This window comes from Dermacentor variabilis, chromosome 1 (assembly GCF_050947875.1).
Source record: "Dermacentor variabilis isolate Ectoservices chromosome 1, ASM5094787v1, whole genome shotgun sequence".
NCBI classification, from domain to species: domain Eukaryota; kingdom Metazoa; phylum Arthropoda; class Arachnida; order Ixodida; family Ixodidae; genus Dermacentor; species Dermacentor variabilis.
In genome coordinates this window covers 170,222,901-170,236,996 of record NC_134568.1, presented here as the reverse complement: position 1 = coordinate 170,236,996, position 14,096 = coordinate 170,222,901, and the positions used below count along the sequence as shown (strand labels likewise).

At 44.6% G+C, this 14,096-nt stretch overlaps 1 protein-coding gene across 5 annotated transcripts in view; it reads left to right on the top strand.

Moving 5' to 3' along the window:
• The window catches only part of raskol (Ras GTPase-activating protein raskol), a 199,175-nt gene that overhangs the window by 100,208 nt on the left and 84,871 nt on the right, over nt 1–14,096 (top strand). For all 5 annotated transcript variants that reach the window (XM_075699424.1, XM_075699434.1, XM_075699442.1 and 2 more), the window contains 4 exons: nt 6,207–6,282; nt 9,136–9,226; nt 10,943–11,077; nt 12,925–13,046. In XM_075699424.1, coding sequence (XP_075555539.1) covers nt 6,207–6,282; nt 9,136–9,226; nt 10,943–11,077; nt 12,925–13,046 — 424 coding nt within the window. The remainder of the gene's footprint in view (nt 1–6,206; nt 6,283–9,135; nt 9,227–10,942; nt 11,078–12,924; nt 13,047–14,096) is intronic.

The window sequence follows — 14,096 nt, the reverse complement described above, 5'->3', positions numbered from 1 at the left end:
AGTTATCCCTTTTCTTAAATGCCCTCTTTTCAAGAGAAGCCTGCTCCTTACTCTATTCTGGACGCTTTATTTAGTAATATATCAGATTCCCATATGTGGCTTGTTACATCTCAATACCACCAAGGGTGTTAATCGAACGTTTGCCACGTGTCAAACCGCCGCACCTCCTAACCCGATGTCAGCGCGGCATGGACGACTATATGCCCCCCCCCCCCATTTCCTGGAAACCGGAGAAAAGGATGAACGAGAGGGAACCCTGTCAACGAATGGATAAGTGCAGTTAATTAGACGAGTCAAATCACCTTGCAGGCTGAGCGAAAAAGAAAGACAGCGTTTAAGCCGGCTGCTGCAGGATTCCACGAAAGGCCCTCAGCCCGATTTTCACCTTGCAGGCTGTGCAAAGAACGAGGTGGGCCACGATGAACCGACCAGGTGTCGCCGGATGATTTCTTTTTGCCACAAATTCCAAACCAGTTTCTTCGAGGCAGAGTTACTGCAAGTTATGGATAGCCTGGGCGTGGTATCACAACAGAGTCGTCAATGGTGATTTGCTGCTGGACAGTCTTCAGATTCCATAGTCGACTCGCCTAGAGAAGATGACGGGATTAAAGGCAGATACTTTTTGAGAGTGTGGACAGAAAGTCCTGATGTGAACTGAGACGTTAACTTGCTCCTGCATGGAGTGGGCTTCTGCACTGGAGCCATGTAACTAACCAAATAAACCCTTTGCCTTCATTTTCTATTTGATGTCGTAGTCGATGGGCTTGGTGGATTCCATGCCCTGAACGCCACCCTAGCCGCTACAGGCTGCTATTGACCAATAGCTGACATCAATCAAAAGGGCGTTTGGATCAGTGTGCTTCTCCTTACTGTTAATGTGCATATTTATTGACGAAGCTTAATAAACAGGCTGAAGTATGCAAAAATCTGCTTTCAAATTTCGATAATAATTACGTACTTCCGGAAGAAGCCGACTACGATCGCGCATGCTCGGCCACTGCCGCCCGCGTAGGAAATAAACTTTAGCTACCCTGCTTATCGGTGTCGTAGCCATCTGGTCTCACTAATTTCAGCTAGATTTGAACACTCAACTAGCCTAAAACCAAGCAAAACTTAAGGTCAGACCACACGCATGCTTGTGATCGTGCGCTCGCTCCTGGCTGCTCCTGGTTAGATGCCTTGGCAGACTTTGCATCGTATTTAGCTTTGGATGGCGCTTCAAACTGCACAAGTTAAATGTGGCTACTATCAGTTGGCCAAGCTGGCGCAGGACAAAGCCGGTACGCTCCACATAACACGGTCTGACTGGAGCATATGAGCACAAGCTCACGGACTTGCACCCTGTCATGCACAAAGGGAACGCTGTGCCTTAAAGTTGCAGTTGGGTGATTCCACAAGAGATCAAACAGTCATGTCCGCTTGATATTTTTGTTTTGTCTTTTTCTTTCTTGTGTCATGTAGGGAATATTCAAACTGCCCGGAACTGAACATATGATTCATAAAAAGTGTTCCCAGCAAGCCACAAAAATATTTGAAGGTGGCGGCACGAGCATCCCCCTATTGCTTACCACAATATCTTCCGATTTCATGGCCGAATTAAATGCAAACTAAAAACATTGTGTTGAAAAACTTTTCTGCTCATTTTAATGTGCTTCACAGTAAATTAGTTCCGTGCGTTTTTTTTTTTTTTTTTTTTATGCTGTGTACAAACCCCCCCCCAAAAAATTTTTTTTAATCCAAACATGCCCCAAATCAGTAAACTTTTGTAACTTGATACGTCTTGGCATGATTTCTATTTCACACAGAAACTTGAAGAAGTGTCGAACATAAAACTTTCTCGTTGCAACATTTATTCAAAATATTCCCTTCCTACATGAAGCACAAGAGAAGAGAAAAATAGTTCAACATGTTTTTTTAAACTCATTTTCAAAAATTACAAAAGAAAATCCAGTTCCAATTTTGGAGAAAAAAAATTAGATGGATAGCCTGCAAATGTCGGCAAAATATGGGTACGATACTATGTTTACTCATTTGCTTTATTCCCAAAATATAATGGGCCAAAGGGGCCTATGTTGAGCATGCTGGCTTTAGTGCCGCAATGACTCGTTCCAGTTTGTTAACAGTTACTCTTTTAGAAAAAAATAAAAAAGGCAACGGTTGCCACAAATGAAGGAACATTGACGGGGTTTCTTATTGTGGCAAGAACAGAGAATGTGTTTTCTACTTTGTTTTCTTGGATGCAAGAGAACAAACTCGAACCTACTTGTGGTGCTCAAACAAATTTATTGTGCATCCTTTGCAGTTAGTATTTAAAGGGTTTAATCATCAGCTGGCTAGCGGCAGTTCTGGCAGCGGACAGCGCATGTCCACTTGAATGATCGTGGGTACACATCCACACATGCCATGATTGAATTCCCAGCACATGCGGCACCGACTTCCACTCCACTGACTTCTGCTGACAATGCTCCTCGATAGCTGCAGCAGGCGCGTGAAGCAGGGCCACATTCTTGATGTTGCCGCTAAGTCAGGAGACCATCTCATCTGCCGACTAAATGGAGGCGACGCTTCCAGACCTCAGGTTGTGCAAGGAAGCTTGGTGCTTAAGGGGGGACGCGGCATTTTTGCATCGCGAAAAATGGCCAAAAATTCAATTTTTTGAAAATCACATTTTCAGTTTCTATCAATCTTTTCCTGTCTGACTCCGAAATATCATCCCTATAAACCACGTAGAAGTGCTCTAAAAAATTTGTTTTATCAGCCAAGGTGGTGAAAGATTTCGCAGAAATCAAGAAAGAACGGCGTTTTTCAAGCCACATTATCTCTGGAACGGCGCAACCGAGCGCCACCATCTTGGTATCGTTGGATAGCGCATTTCTCCATCTTCAAATTTGTCGCTTCAGCTATCTCCTCCATACAGAAAGAAGCACACAAAAAGCGAATGATTGAAGGTCATGCCGGAGTCCGGGATTGGCCGCGCCCGCCACGTGACTCCAGCGCGGTTCGCCATTGGTCCGGCGCTCGCGTCGTCTGCTCGGTTCTTTGCACCCCGCGCAACTGGAAGTCTCCACTCGCCGTAATCTCGACGTGTCAAAATGGGCCCTACGCGGACATCGCAGTAGGATGGCCAATCCCTACGTTTGTGGATGTCTCATACCCGTGGCTAAGCATTCCGAGCATCGGTGACACGGACTTAGCGACCAACATTCGCGCGCGGAATCCTCGGTCATGCAGCTGGGCCTTTCAGCACTCGGTGTTTTGGAATTCTTTACCAAGCACATCGTGCATGGAATCCTCGTACCGCGGCTAAGCATTTCGTGCATAGGAGTCTCTGACTCGTCAGTCAAGCACATCACGCGCGGACATCTCGGGCCCTCGCCTAAGCATTTTGTGCATCGGCGCCTCCGACTGCGCGACTAAGTACATGGAGCGTCGACTCCTCAAGCCCGCATCTACGCATTTCACGCATCGGCACCTCGGACTCTGCAACTAAGCACATAGAGTGTCGACTCCTCAAGCCCGCAGTTAGGAATTTCGCGCATCGGCACCTCGGACTGCGTGAATAAGCACATCAAGTGTTGACTACGTGAGCCCGTGGCTAGGAATTTCGCGCATCAGCACCTCGGGCTGCGCGAATGAGCACATCGATTGTCGACTCCTCGAGCCCGTGGCTAGGCATTTCGCGTGTCGGCACCTCAGACTGCGCGGCTAGGTATTTCGCGCGTCGGCACCTCGGAACCACAACCAAGCATATTGCGTGTTCACTCTATTATCATATTGTCACGATAGCTCGTAACAATATCTATCATACCACCCCTTCATAAAGAGAATCTCATCATGAGCTCTCTTCAGTAGGCCCTTTTGGCTGGCACAAAACACCTGGCTGCAGAAGTGATTGAGGCATCATACAAAAGTACAATTCTGGAAAGCACCTAACAGCTGCATATCTATCACTGGCTCTCTGATCCTAAATTCCACAGCCATTGTCAGGTGAAGATGACTTGGAAGGCTACTGACACTCAAAGCCTTCATTCAGTAACATGGTCAATTCTGCCAAAAGAAAAATATGCCTCACTGATTGTACTAGAGACTGCTATCAATCAGGCAGCCTGTAGGTACAACACTGGAACTACAGTCGCCGACCGTTTATTCGGACCTCACGGGGACTGCGGAAATGTCCGAATAAGCAGCTGTCCGAAAAAGCAGATTAAGAAAAAAAAGAAATCCTTTATTTCCGCGAACTTATTCAGGCTCGGCAGTAGGCTTGAAGAAATTGTGAATGCGCCGTTGCACACTGTTCCATTTACGCACAATCAGGTAAACCTGAATCTCGGAGAAGGTCGTACGGTCACTGTAGGTGGCTGAAAGCACAGTCACTGCTTGTACATGCTCCTCGTGCGACGGTAGCGTAGCACATGGTCCGTCATCTTCCAACTCTGAGTCATCGTCCGGCGCTGCAGCAGAAACCTGACAAATAATCTCACCGTCAAGTTCTGTGCATGTCAGCACACCAGTGTCAGCACTTGTGAAACTGTCAAATGAGACGGTGTCCGGAATCGCAATGCAACCACTGCTCAGGTCTCGGCAGAACATTTTCGGCGTCAGTAGGGAGCACATCGGAAGGCGACAAATCCTAGGCCTCCCGGCACCCGCTTGCAGGCATTCCCCAGTGCAGTCTGCATGGGGCACTGTTGGCGCCATTAGACACTTGACGCGATGTTTCCGTATGCCGCATTGGATCACCACAACCTCGACACAGCACACCAAGCAAACACCACCACGCCGTCACGCCGACGCCAGTCGCACAAACGAAAAACATGGCCTGCTCGCAGCGTCGTGCACAAAGAAAGAAACAAATCAGCTGGTGGATTGTCTTGACATGGCTTACTAAGCTGAGACCAAAACTGCTGTAGCCACTCTATCGAACCAGGCAGAAACTATGATGATGAGCGGGGATTTGCAGTAGCGCCACTTCGTGGGGCAGCAAGGAGGCTCCGTTCAAAACAAAAATGGCGTTCAGCGAGTCAAACCACGCACCGGTCAGATTCGGTGCATGGTGCTCTCGATCGAGTTCGCTCAAGGAGTGTCCGAAAAATCCGATGAGAGGTTGCAAGGTGTCCGAAGTTTCGGCATTTGTTATCCATTATGGTCTATGGGGAGAATGGCGGTGCCGCAAAGCAGACCAAATAATCGAGCAAGTCCGAAAAATCAGTCGGCGACTGTATATTCATGCCTACACAGCGTTCTGCTCCTCGGTTTGCAACCCAGTCACCATGTTCTTTGTAGAGCAGCACCAAAGAATGCCATACCAAAAAAAGGGGGGTGGGGATGCAGGCACACCAGACCAGAGGCCACATGTACCAGAAGCCCTACATCACAAAACACCCGAAAGACCACAAATTTCAATGGCCAAAATGAATGGCCAGTTGAGCAAAAAGAACCCCTGGACCCTGATTAAACACATGCTAGATCGACAACACTTTTAAGAGTGCTGCTCATAAAAGGATTCAGAAAATCATACACAGTTTCCCAGGAACAGATTCTGATCTCGTAAACCTTTTGATCTGGCAATATCTTAATACAGAACGGGAGTCGGGTGCTTATATAGAGTACAGAGGAGACGAAAACACAACATTAGACGAAGACATCACCGAAGTACGCGCCGCTCTCAGCTGCCTACGCGCGACATCATCAGCCGGTACAAATAAGATCACCAACAAAATGCTCGGGAATCTATGACCCTACCATAATAATGATGACCAAGTTTTTTAATCAGCACTGGCAAAATGGTACACTCCCGCAAGAGTGAAAGCACTCTAGCGTGGTCTTCATTCCTAAACCGGGCAAGTCACTCAGTCTAGAGAACCTCAGGCCCATATCCCTTACCTCTTGTCTTGGTAAGGCTATGGAGCATGTGGTTCTCAATAGCCTGGTTGACTATGTCGAAACCAACCACCTCTTCTCAGAGACAAGGATCGCCTTTTGACCCAAACTGTGCACCCAAGACATACTGTGGCAAGTACAAAATGATATCCTTAACCCATCACCTATACGCGCAACTCGAAGTGTTAGCATTAGACATACACAAAGCATTTGACAATGTCTCACATTGAGCCATTCTAGAAAAGGTATCCAACATGAACGTAGGTAAGTGGCCGATTGTTGTAAGTGGATTACACTGCATTAGTTTTTCAACTTGTGTATTGCAGAATATCCAGATGAACGCGCTGCTCGCAGCCTGACGTTGATAGCCAAGACAATCCAAACCCTCGCAAACTTCACAAGGTAAGTTTTCATTCTACATGTAACTTATCGTCAAACACTGAAAAGCAAATTTGTTTCATTACTCAATCAAGTAATTGAAAAAAATGTAGTTAAGCCACCAAAAAGTGACACCGTATTTATTCGAATCTAACGCGCACCTTTTTTTTTTTTTTTCGAAAAAACGGGTCCAAAAATTTTGTGCATGTTAGAATCGAATACGACCCTGATTCTGCATTTCCATATCGCCATCTGCATTTCAAAATGGCTGCCTCGTATGCGCTTCGAGCCTAGCTGCCGTAGCTTCCTCCGTGTGCTGCAGTATGTGTGCTACTTAGGCAGTGCTTCCTTTGGCTTAGATAAGTGCATCGTCCGTCTTCCCATTTTGTGCATTTGCTCTATCAGCATGGAAGTGCCGACTGCAAAGACATGTCGAGTTCATCACGATGCTGCAATTTAAAGGAAAGCGATCACATGTGCGGAGATGGACGAAAATCGGGCCGCGTCACGGGTGTTCGGAGTTCCTGAAACTTGCGTACAGGACTGGCGCAATCAGCACATTGGCGGCTGCTACGTACAGCGCGGCCCCCTATCTTGAAAGCAATCTGCGACGGCAACAAGAGTCTACGGATCTAGGCGCACCGCGCTGTGTTCTCGTCGCTTAGTTCGGGTCAAAGCAAGAGGCCGCACAAAGGTCGATTCCCTCGCTGCTGCTACCGCATTTCTTCGCTCCAGCATTTTGATAAGGATTTTCCATGGTCGCTGAGTGATACATGTTCATGTTTGCTTGTGCACGCGTGACACCATACTTGTTAATTTAGCTAGTAAGCAAATGTTTGAAAGGTTATATGGCCGATAAAACTACTATCCTTACTTTTCGTATAGTTGTCTACTAATCTGCTATCGTAATCGATGCTTCACCTTTCGGGTGAAACTGCAACTTTTTTTTGTTTATTGCAACTTTAGTGCATTGGGAGTAAATCTTTGTTTTTTCCAAATGAGAGAAAGCTGTATTTATGTATGAAGGAATGAGGTGCACAGTACTGTAAAGGACTTTTCTTTTTTTTAGGTCATGGCAAACGGATGCGCGTTACTATCGCGAGTGTTTTTGGGGGGGGTTGCGGAAAACGTGTGCGCGTTACAATCAAGGGCACGTTGGAATTGAGTAAATACTGTATCTCATGTCTGTCAAGTCTAACGCACGCTGTCATCTTGCCTCCTTTGATTTTTATCACATTTCTTTCTTCTTATATCTTTTACTTCATCAACGTAACTTGGAATCTTCTTCACACGGTGTACAGATGTTTATATAATTAAAAATGCTAGTTGCAATTCAGTTTCATGAACTTAATGAGAATTGAAATTTATTACTGCTTTTGCGGTTGCCAGTCAAACCTCTATATAATGAGCACGAATATAACAACTTATTGACTATAATGAAGTCAACCATTAAAGGTTGATTGGCCATGCTTTATTTCAATGAGTATTCTACGACTATAACAATAGCGAAAATGCACAATTCAAAACAATATTCGTTACAGTAAAGCAAATATTTGCGTACTGCTCTAAGTATGTATTCTGATAGTAAAAATGTCAAGTACTCAGCTAGTGAAACTTGAAATGGCACATTCTGGATGCACATGCGGGTTTTAGCCAGTGCCTTGACTTGGCTGGCCTGCAGCCAGCAAGGTAATGCGCCGATTTGGTATGATCACACCAATCATAAGGTAATGTATTAACAACTGTGCACAGCACATTTGCAATTTAGCATTTACATGGCATTTGTTGGCATGGCAAACTGCCAACAGGCCATCACAATCGACAGGAAAACCTTTGCTGGCCCATCAGAGGCATCACACTTGTGTGTCTTTCACATAAACTTGATTGGGATTTTTTTTCCTCTTTGCTTTTCGCATTGCTGCACATCTGTTTCCCACCGGCTGGTCCCACTACCCTCTCCAACACTGACTCTGCTCTCCCAGTCACTCCTTTCTTCCTCACGAGGAGCCTACCTCCTCAGTCTGTACTTAAAATACATGGATGTCTTCAATTTTGCATCCATCAAGTGTTCTCTACAATGGTAAACTATTAAAAGATTACTGGCATTAATATTGTAGGGAACATCTAGGATACAACATACGACCTTGTTCGAAAGTGTTATGCCTTGGACGAGATGGCAATAATTTATACAGTAGAATTCCATTAATTTGGCTCCAGTTAATGAAGTATTTTGATTTAATTCGATCGGGACTAAAGATCCTGGCCAACACTCACACATTTCTATGGGCCCAAGCTTTAGTTATTTCAATCCCAAAATTCACCTTCATTGGGCAATTCAAACTTGGCTGGTCAGCACACACGCACCTGACTCTAATGGTGCCCCCACTGGTGACTCCAATAGTGGCTGCTTTGGTGGCAGTTAGGGTACAGTGAATGGGTCGAACACACTTCATTTCCCATCGATTTTTTCTGTTATACGCTGAGAGACCACTGTTACATTATATCATCTCATTGAGATATGGCAAAATCTGTTCAGTAGTTCCATTGACACTGCAGAAGCAATGCTTCCTTTGCTTGCATTTTGAGCTTCTGCTGTGTTCATTACGTCTTGAAACTGGTGCTAGCCTCAGGATTTCAATTATGTGTGCGTGCCTTAAACACTGAATTAAAATACTTATTAGAAAATATTCATTAAATGATTAGTTCATCAGTGATTGTCACCCATTTACTGATGTCTGCTACCACTAATATTGCGTTGCTGAAGAAAAAGAACATTGTCTCCATTGAACTGTCTGCAAAAAAAAACATGGCTATTTTCTTGAAGTAGTTTCTCATCTAACATTATTCTGATGTTGTGATGTTACCATGTTTGCACAGGTTTGGTGGCAAAGAGAGTTTTATGGAGTTCATGAATGACTTTGTGGAGAAAGAATGGAGCACAATGAAGACTTTCCTCAAGGTTATTTCGGTGAGTGTCTGGAACTTAATTCATAACCTACAGAATAGCTCGTATCCATGGGGAAAGAGGTTTGGCACAAGCTTGCCTACTACGTATTACAGTTTTAGTGGTGCAGTTACTGACTGATAATTTGGACTAAATGCACAAATCTGAATAATTGATAGTCCGAAATAGTGGATTTACCAGAACATAACTGAACAATAAAAATTGGTTGGAGTGCAAACGATAGGCATTACCAAATTCTGACTGGGAGCTTGCCTCTGCCAGTGAAAAAAAAAAATGTATACAGTCATTGCATTCTACCAGTGCTAACTGAGGTTAACAAAGAAGCTCAAGAAAAAGTTGAGGAATTCAAAAAGAGCGATGGAATGAAAAATGTTATCGTAACATTAAAAGACTTGAAGAGAGCATTGTGGATCAGAGAGCAAACAGGGTTAACTGATATTCTAGTTGACATGAAGAGAAAAAAGATGGAGCTGGGCAAGCCAGGTAATGCGTAGAACAGATAACCAATGGACCATTAGAGTTACACAATGGGTGTCAAGGGAAGGGAAGCACACTCGAGGATGGCAGAAAATTAGGTGGGGTGATGAAATTAAGACATTTGCAGATGTAAGCTGGAATCAGCTAGTACAAAACGGGGATAGGTGGAGATCGCTCAGAGAGGCCTTCATCCTGCAGTGGACATAAAAGTAGGCCAATGATGAGGGTGATGTTGATGAACTGACTTTATTCCATAAGTGCCCAAAAGAGCATGCCACTGCTTTGCTGTTTGCACATATGCTTGCCTGTGACCTGGTCAGTTCGTATTTCAACCATATTCATGCTGTCGATACAGATAGATAAAATTATAGTGAATGCATGCAACCAAATTTCCATCCCCTGAGCAACTTAAACAGAAGTCAACTGAGCTCCCTTAGTGGAATATTTGATAGTGGATTTCTTCACAACAGTCATTGTCCGGCATTTTCCTTGCATCATCACTGCCCTCATTAACGCAGACATAGAGGGTGGAAATGGCACTGTTTGAAGTTGCTTAATGATTCTGAACAACAAAAATTCTTAACAATCAAAAGAAGTTGTGAAGGGTAGAGACTTGGTTATGTTAGTAGTTCATGTTTAAAATAAGAACACCCTGAGAGACAGGGAAAAAATTAAGAAAGACGCACACAGTGCTGTGTATGTCTTAATTCGTTTGACCCTGTCTCTTGCGCTTTTTTGTTTTAAACAAAGAAGTTTCCCAGGACCATGTCTCTGTTTAACACACAACAAAACCAAATGCTGGATGCACGGAACTCGCAGACTCTCACGACAAACCGCAAATGCAGCATTTAGAATTTAGAGGGCTTGGCTTCTCTTGTCTCAAGGTTTGGGCATTCCAGCAACTACTAGATTGACTATGCTTCGCGAGTTTCTTTGATTTTGACGAGACACCAGCAACCATGCCAGCGGCCTATCAAACAAAAATATCTCTTTCCACTCGACTTGATAACCGAATCAGCATGCTGTTGTACGGGTGGAGTCCACATTATCAAACGGTGCACTCTATGGTGTTCAAAATTTCAGTTGTCCTTATACATCAAGTGTATGGGGCCTTGTGGCAGTACTGTGAAGCTGGCCGACTAATGGATTGTGTCCTAATGATCAGTCGGTGACTATTTCCATAAAATGTAGTGACTTGTCATTGGTGCCAACAGTGACCTTTATATATGACTGCACATGCAGAGTCCACTGAGCATGGAGCAGAACTCGTCAAGTGCAGAAGCTGGCATTGAGATCCCCTGCATTGTGGACCTTGGTCTAGAGCTGGCCCAACTACAGATGATGCTCAGGGAATGCCTTCCACAGCTGGAGGGGAAGGTACCGATCTTGGACTGCTATTCTAGTCTTTCGTCGCCTGACCATGCTCTCACGTTCCTTCAGTTGCTAGGCCACCAAATTGATCTATTGCCCTTACAGAAAAGTAATTATGGCTCTAGAATGGATGCAGCATATGTTCGGGTGCGCTGAAGGGACATGATCACACAAGCAACTAACTCTTCACCACCTGACATTCAAAATTTGCCATTTTTTGTTGCCATAGACTTCTAAATTCGTAAAAGTACGAAATACAGTAAAGCCTCGTTGACTCGAATTTCATGCGACCAAGAAAAATGACCCAATTACCCGAAGGTCGAATTATTGAGGGTATCAAGAAAACAAAGAAATGCTTTCTACGTCAACACACTTTTATTTAGTGAATGTATGAGCAAATCCTGTTTCTATTTACAGAAGTTATATGTTGGCGGGGCCATAAAAAGCGTCACAAACTTGTCCATGCTTGTCCCACTAAGGTTCAGTGTACGCCAAACTTTGTCACCACGGCTGAGCTGCTTTTTGCTGTGTCACAAAGCCGGGTGCAGCGAATATGCCTCGAAAGTATTTCAAAATTAACTAAATTACAATAATGTATAAGGTCAGAGAAAGCGTCATGAACTTGTCCCAGTAACATTCAGTACACACGCAACTAACTGCGTCACACGGCCGAGCTGCTTTTCGCTAACTGCGTCACAAAGCAGGGTGCAGCATGCGTGCCTAAAAACTACCAAAATAAGTTCCAATAATGTTGGGGCCTATAGAAAGCATCGCAAACATCTCCTAGTATGAGTCGTTAACTCAAATTAACTGCGCTAGGGCGGCCGAGCGGTTCTTCACTAACTGTGTCACAAGTCAATAAAACTTCAATAAAACTTGGTGCTGGGCTAGTTGGTGATGCATTCTTTAAAACTGAAGGTAGCGCTAAAAAGGATGAACACACGGTGAAAAGACGACACAACGACGAAGAAACGCTTGAACGAGGGTGACTTGACAGGAGACGCCAAAGGAGAAAACAGACAAAAAGATGGGCCCACTGTACTAGAACATTAATATACTTCAATAATACTTGGTGCTGGGCTAGTTGGTGATGCATTCTTTAAAACTGAAGGTAGCGCTAAAAAGGACGAACACACGGTGAAAAGACGACACAACGACGAAGAAACGCTTCGGCGTTTCTTCGTTGTTATGTCGTCTTTTCACCGTGTGTTCATCATTTTTAGCGCTACCTTCAGTTTTAAAGAATGTGTCACAAGTCTCTGTTCCATGCCATAAAAGCCTAATTGCATGGCATACTGTCAAACAACATATCTCACCTTTCCATAGTTCAGTAGTGCAGTGGTTCCTGTGTCAGAGTGCAGGAGGAGCGCAAGAATACGGTTAGAGCCCAACAAACTAGGCTACATCGAAAAAAAATAAAATAGAGATGTTTCGCCGGACAGGCGAGCTTCACATGCGCAGTCGGCCTCGCTAGCTTCAATGTCGTGTCTGGCGCATGACGCATGCATTTGGCGTGTCTGGCATGCCGTTATCTTGTTGCTAGGAAATGCAAGAAAAATAAGTCTCAAAGTATAAGTTCATTTATACACAAAACTTTTTGAATTTAGCGGGAAAGATTTAAAAAAAAAACTAATTTTATTTCACTTTTTTTTTTCCGATACTCGCATCAGCTAACGGATAAAGTGAAAGCTAGGCGTGACATGTTTCCTGTTGCCAGTTTCACCAAGTGTCCCTCTTGTCGAATTTCTTTCTCTATAGTGTAAGTCTGGAAGTTTCAGGCAACACTGTGTTTCATGTAGAGAGGTTGAGGTCTTGCCAGCAGGAACCTAAGTCAACACTATTTGGTTATGCAGGAAGGTGAAGCTGCCTTGCAAGCTGCTTTGGATGGTCGACCACGCAGTAGAGGTCAGGTGTTGTCCTGCCTGGAAGCAAACCCAGCACCGGCACCTCAGCCTCGCTCATCAACCTTGCCCAGGTGGGTGGAACCAGAGTTGCCAACAATCGTAGAAATCTCTACAGTGCTACGGAAAATACCCAACGTGGTCCTATGCATCCCTTCTTTTGACTCTGTATTAACCCTAGATGCTAAATTTGGCCCAAATTCTATTATTTATGTTGTCTTCAAGAGTGAGAAGTGCAGCTTTAATCTGCTTAACGTGTAGTTCATGACACTTTGTGTTAGTTTCTCGGGATAAGGGGGGGATGCCAACGGCCCTACACCTCCGCACACCAAGCCCCATGGCTGGTGCACGCCTGCCCATCAACCGCAGTCTGGTACATGCTCGAGGAAACAATAGACGACAACCATGTGTACACTCGGAAAGCATTTATTACGTTTACAATTACTAACAATTCGAGCAGGCCAGCTAGCTATAATAACATCACGGAGGTTTCCTCGAAGAGGATACCGTATTTACTCGCATAATGATCGCACTTTTTTGTCAAAAAAATTTACGCAAATTTAGGGGTGCGATCATTATGCGGGTTAAATTTCCCGCGAGAAGAAAAAAAAAATTTTTTTGCGGGATGACAACAGGTCAACAAATAGGCGGCTGCCGCTGTGTGTAGTACTGGACACCAAAACAAAAATGGCGGCCGGCGGAGCTAGCCAAACGCGCGGAACGCGATTTTTTTTCTTCTCACGAGTACATTATTACATGCATTGAAGCAGTTTCTCCCGTATCAGTAATGAATAATATCATTAATGTCGGCAAGTTTGCGGCAATAACGTAGTCATGTCCACTTTGAAGGGACAGAAACAGATGGGCGCACTTAGCTGCCAGTGACATAGAAACACATGGCCGGCATGCTGCTGAACTGTGGCATTTGTCTTTACTACTATCCTAATACGGCACGTTTCCGCTTAGGGTGGGCGAATATCTTCGGTGTATTACGAGCGTCGGCGTATGAATAGGGTACACTTCTAACGTATCAGTGTAAACGTGGCTACTATCGTTGCCACTCGCGAGTGCAGATAAGAATCGAAAGGCGCCTTTTTTGTTGTTGACCACAACCATTATAAAGC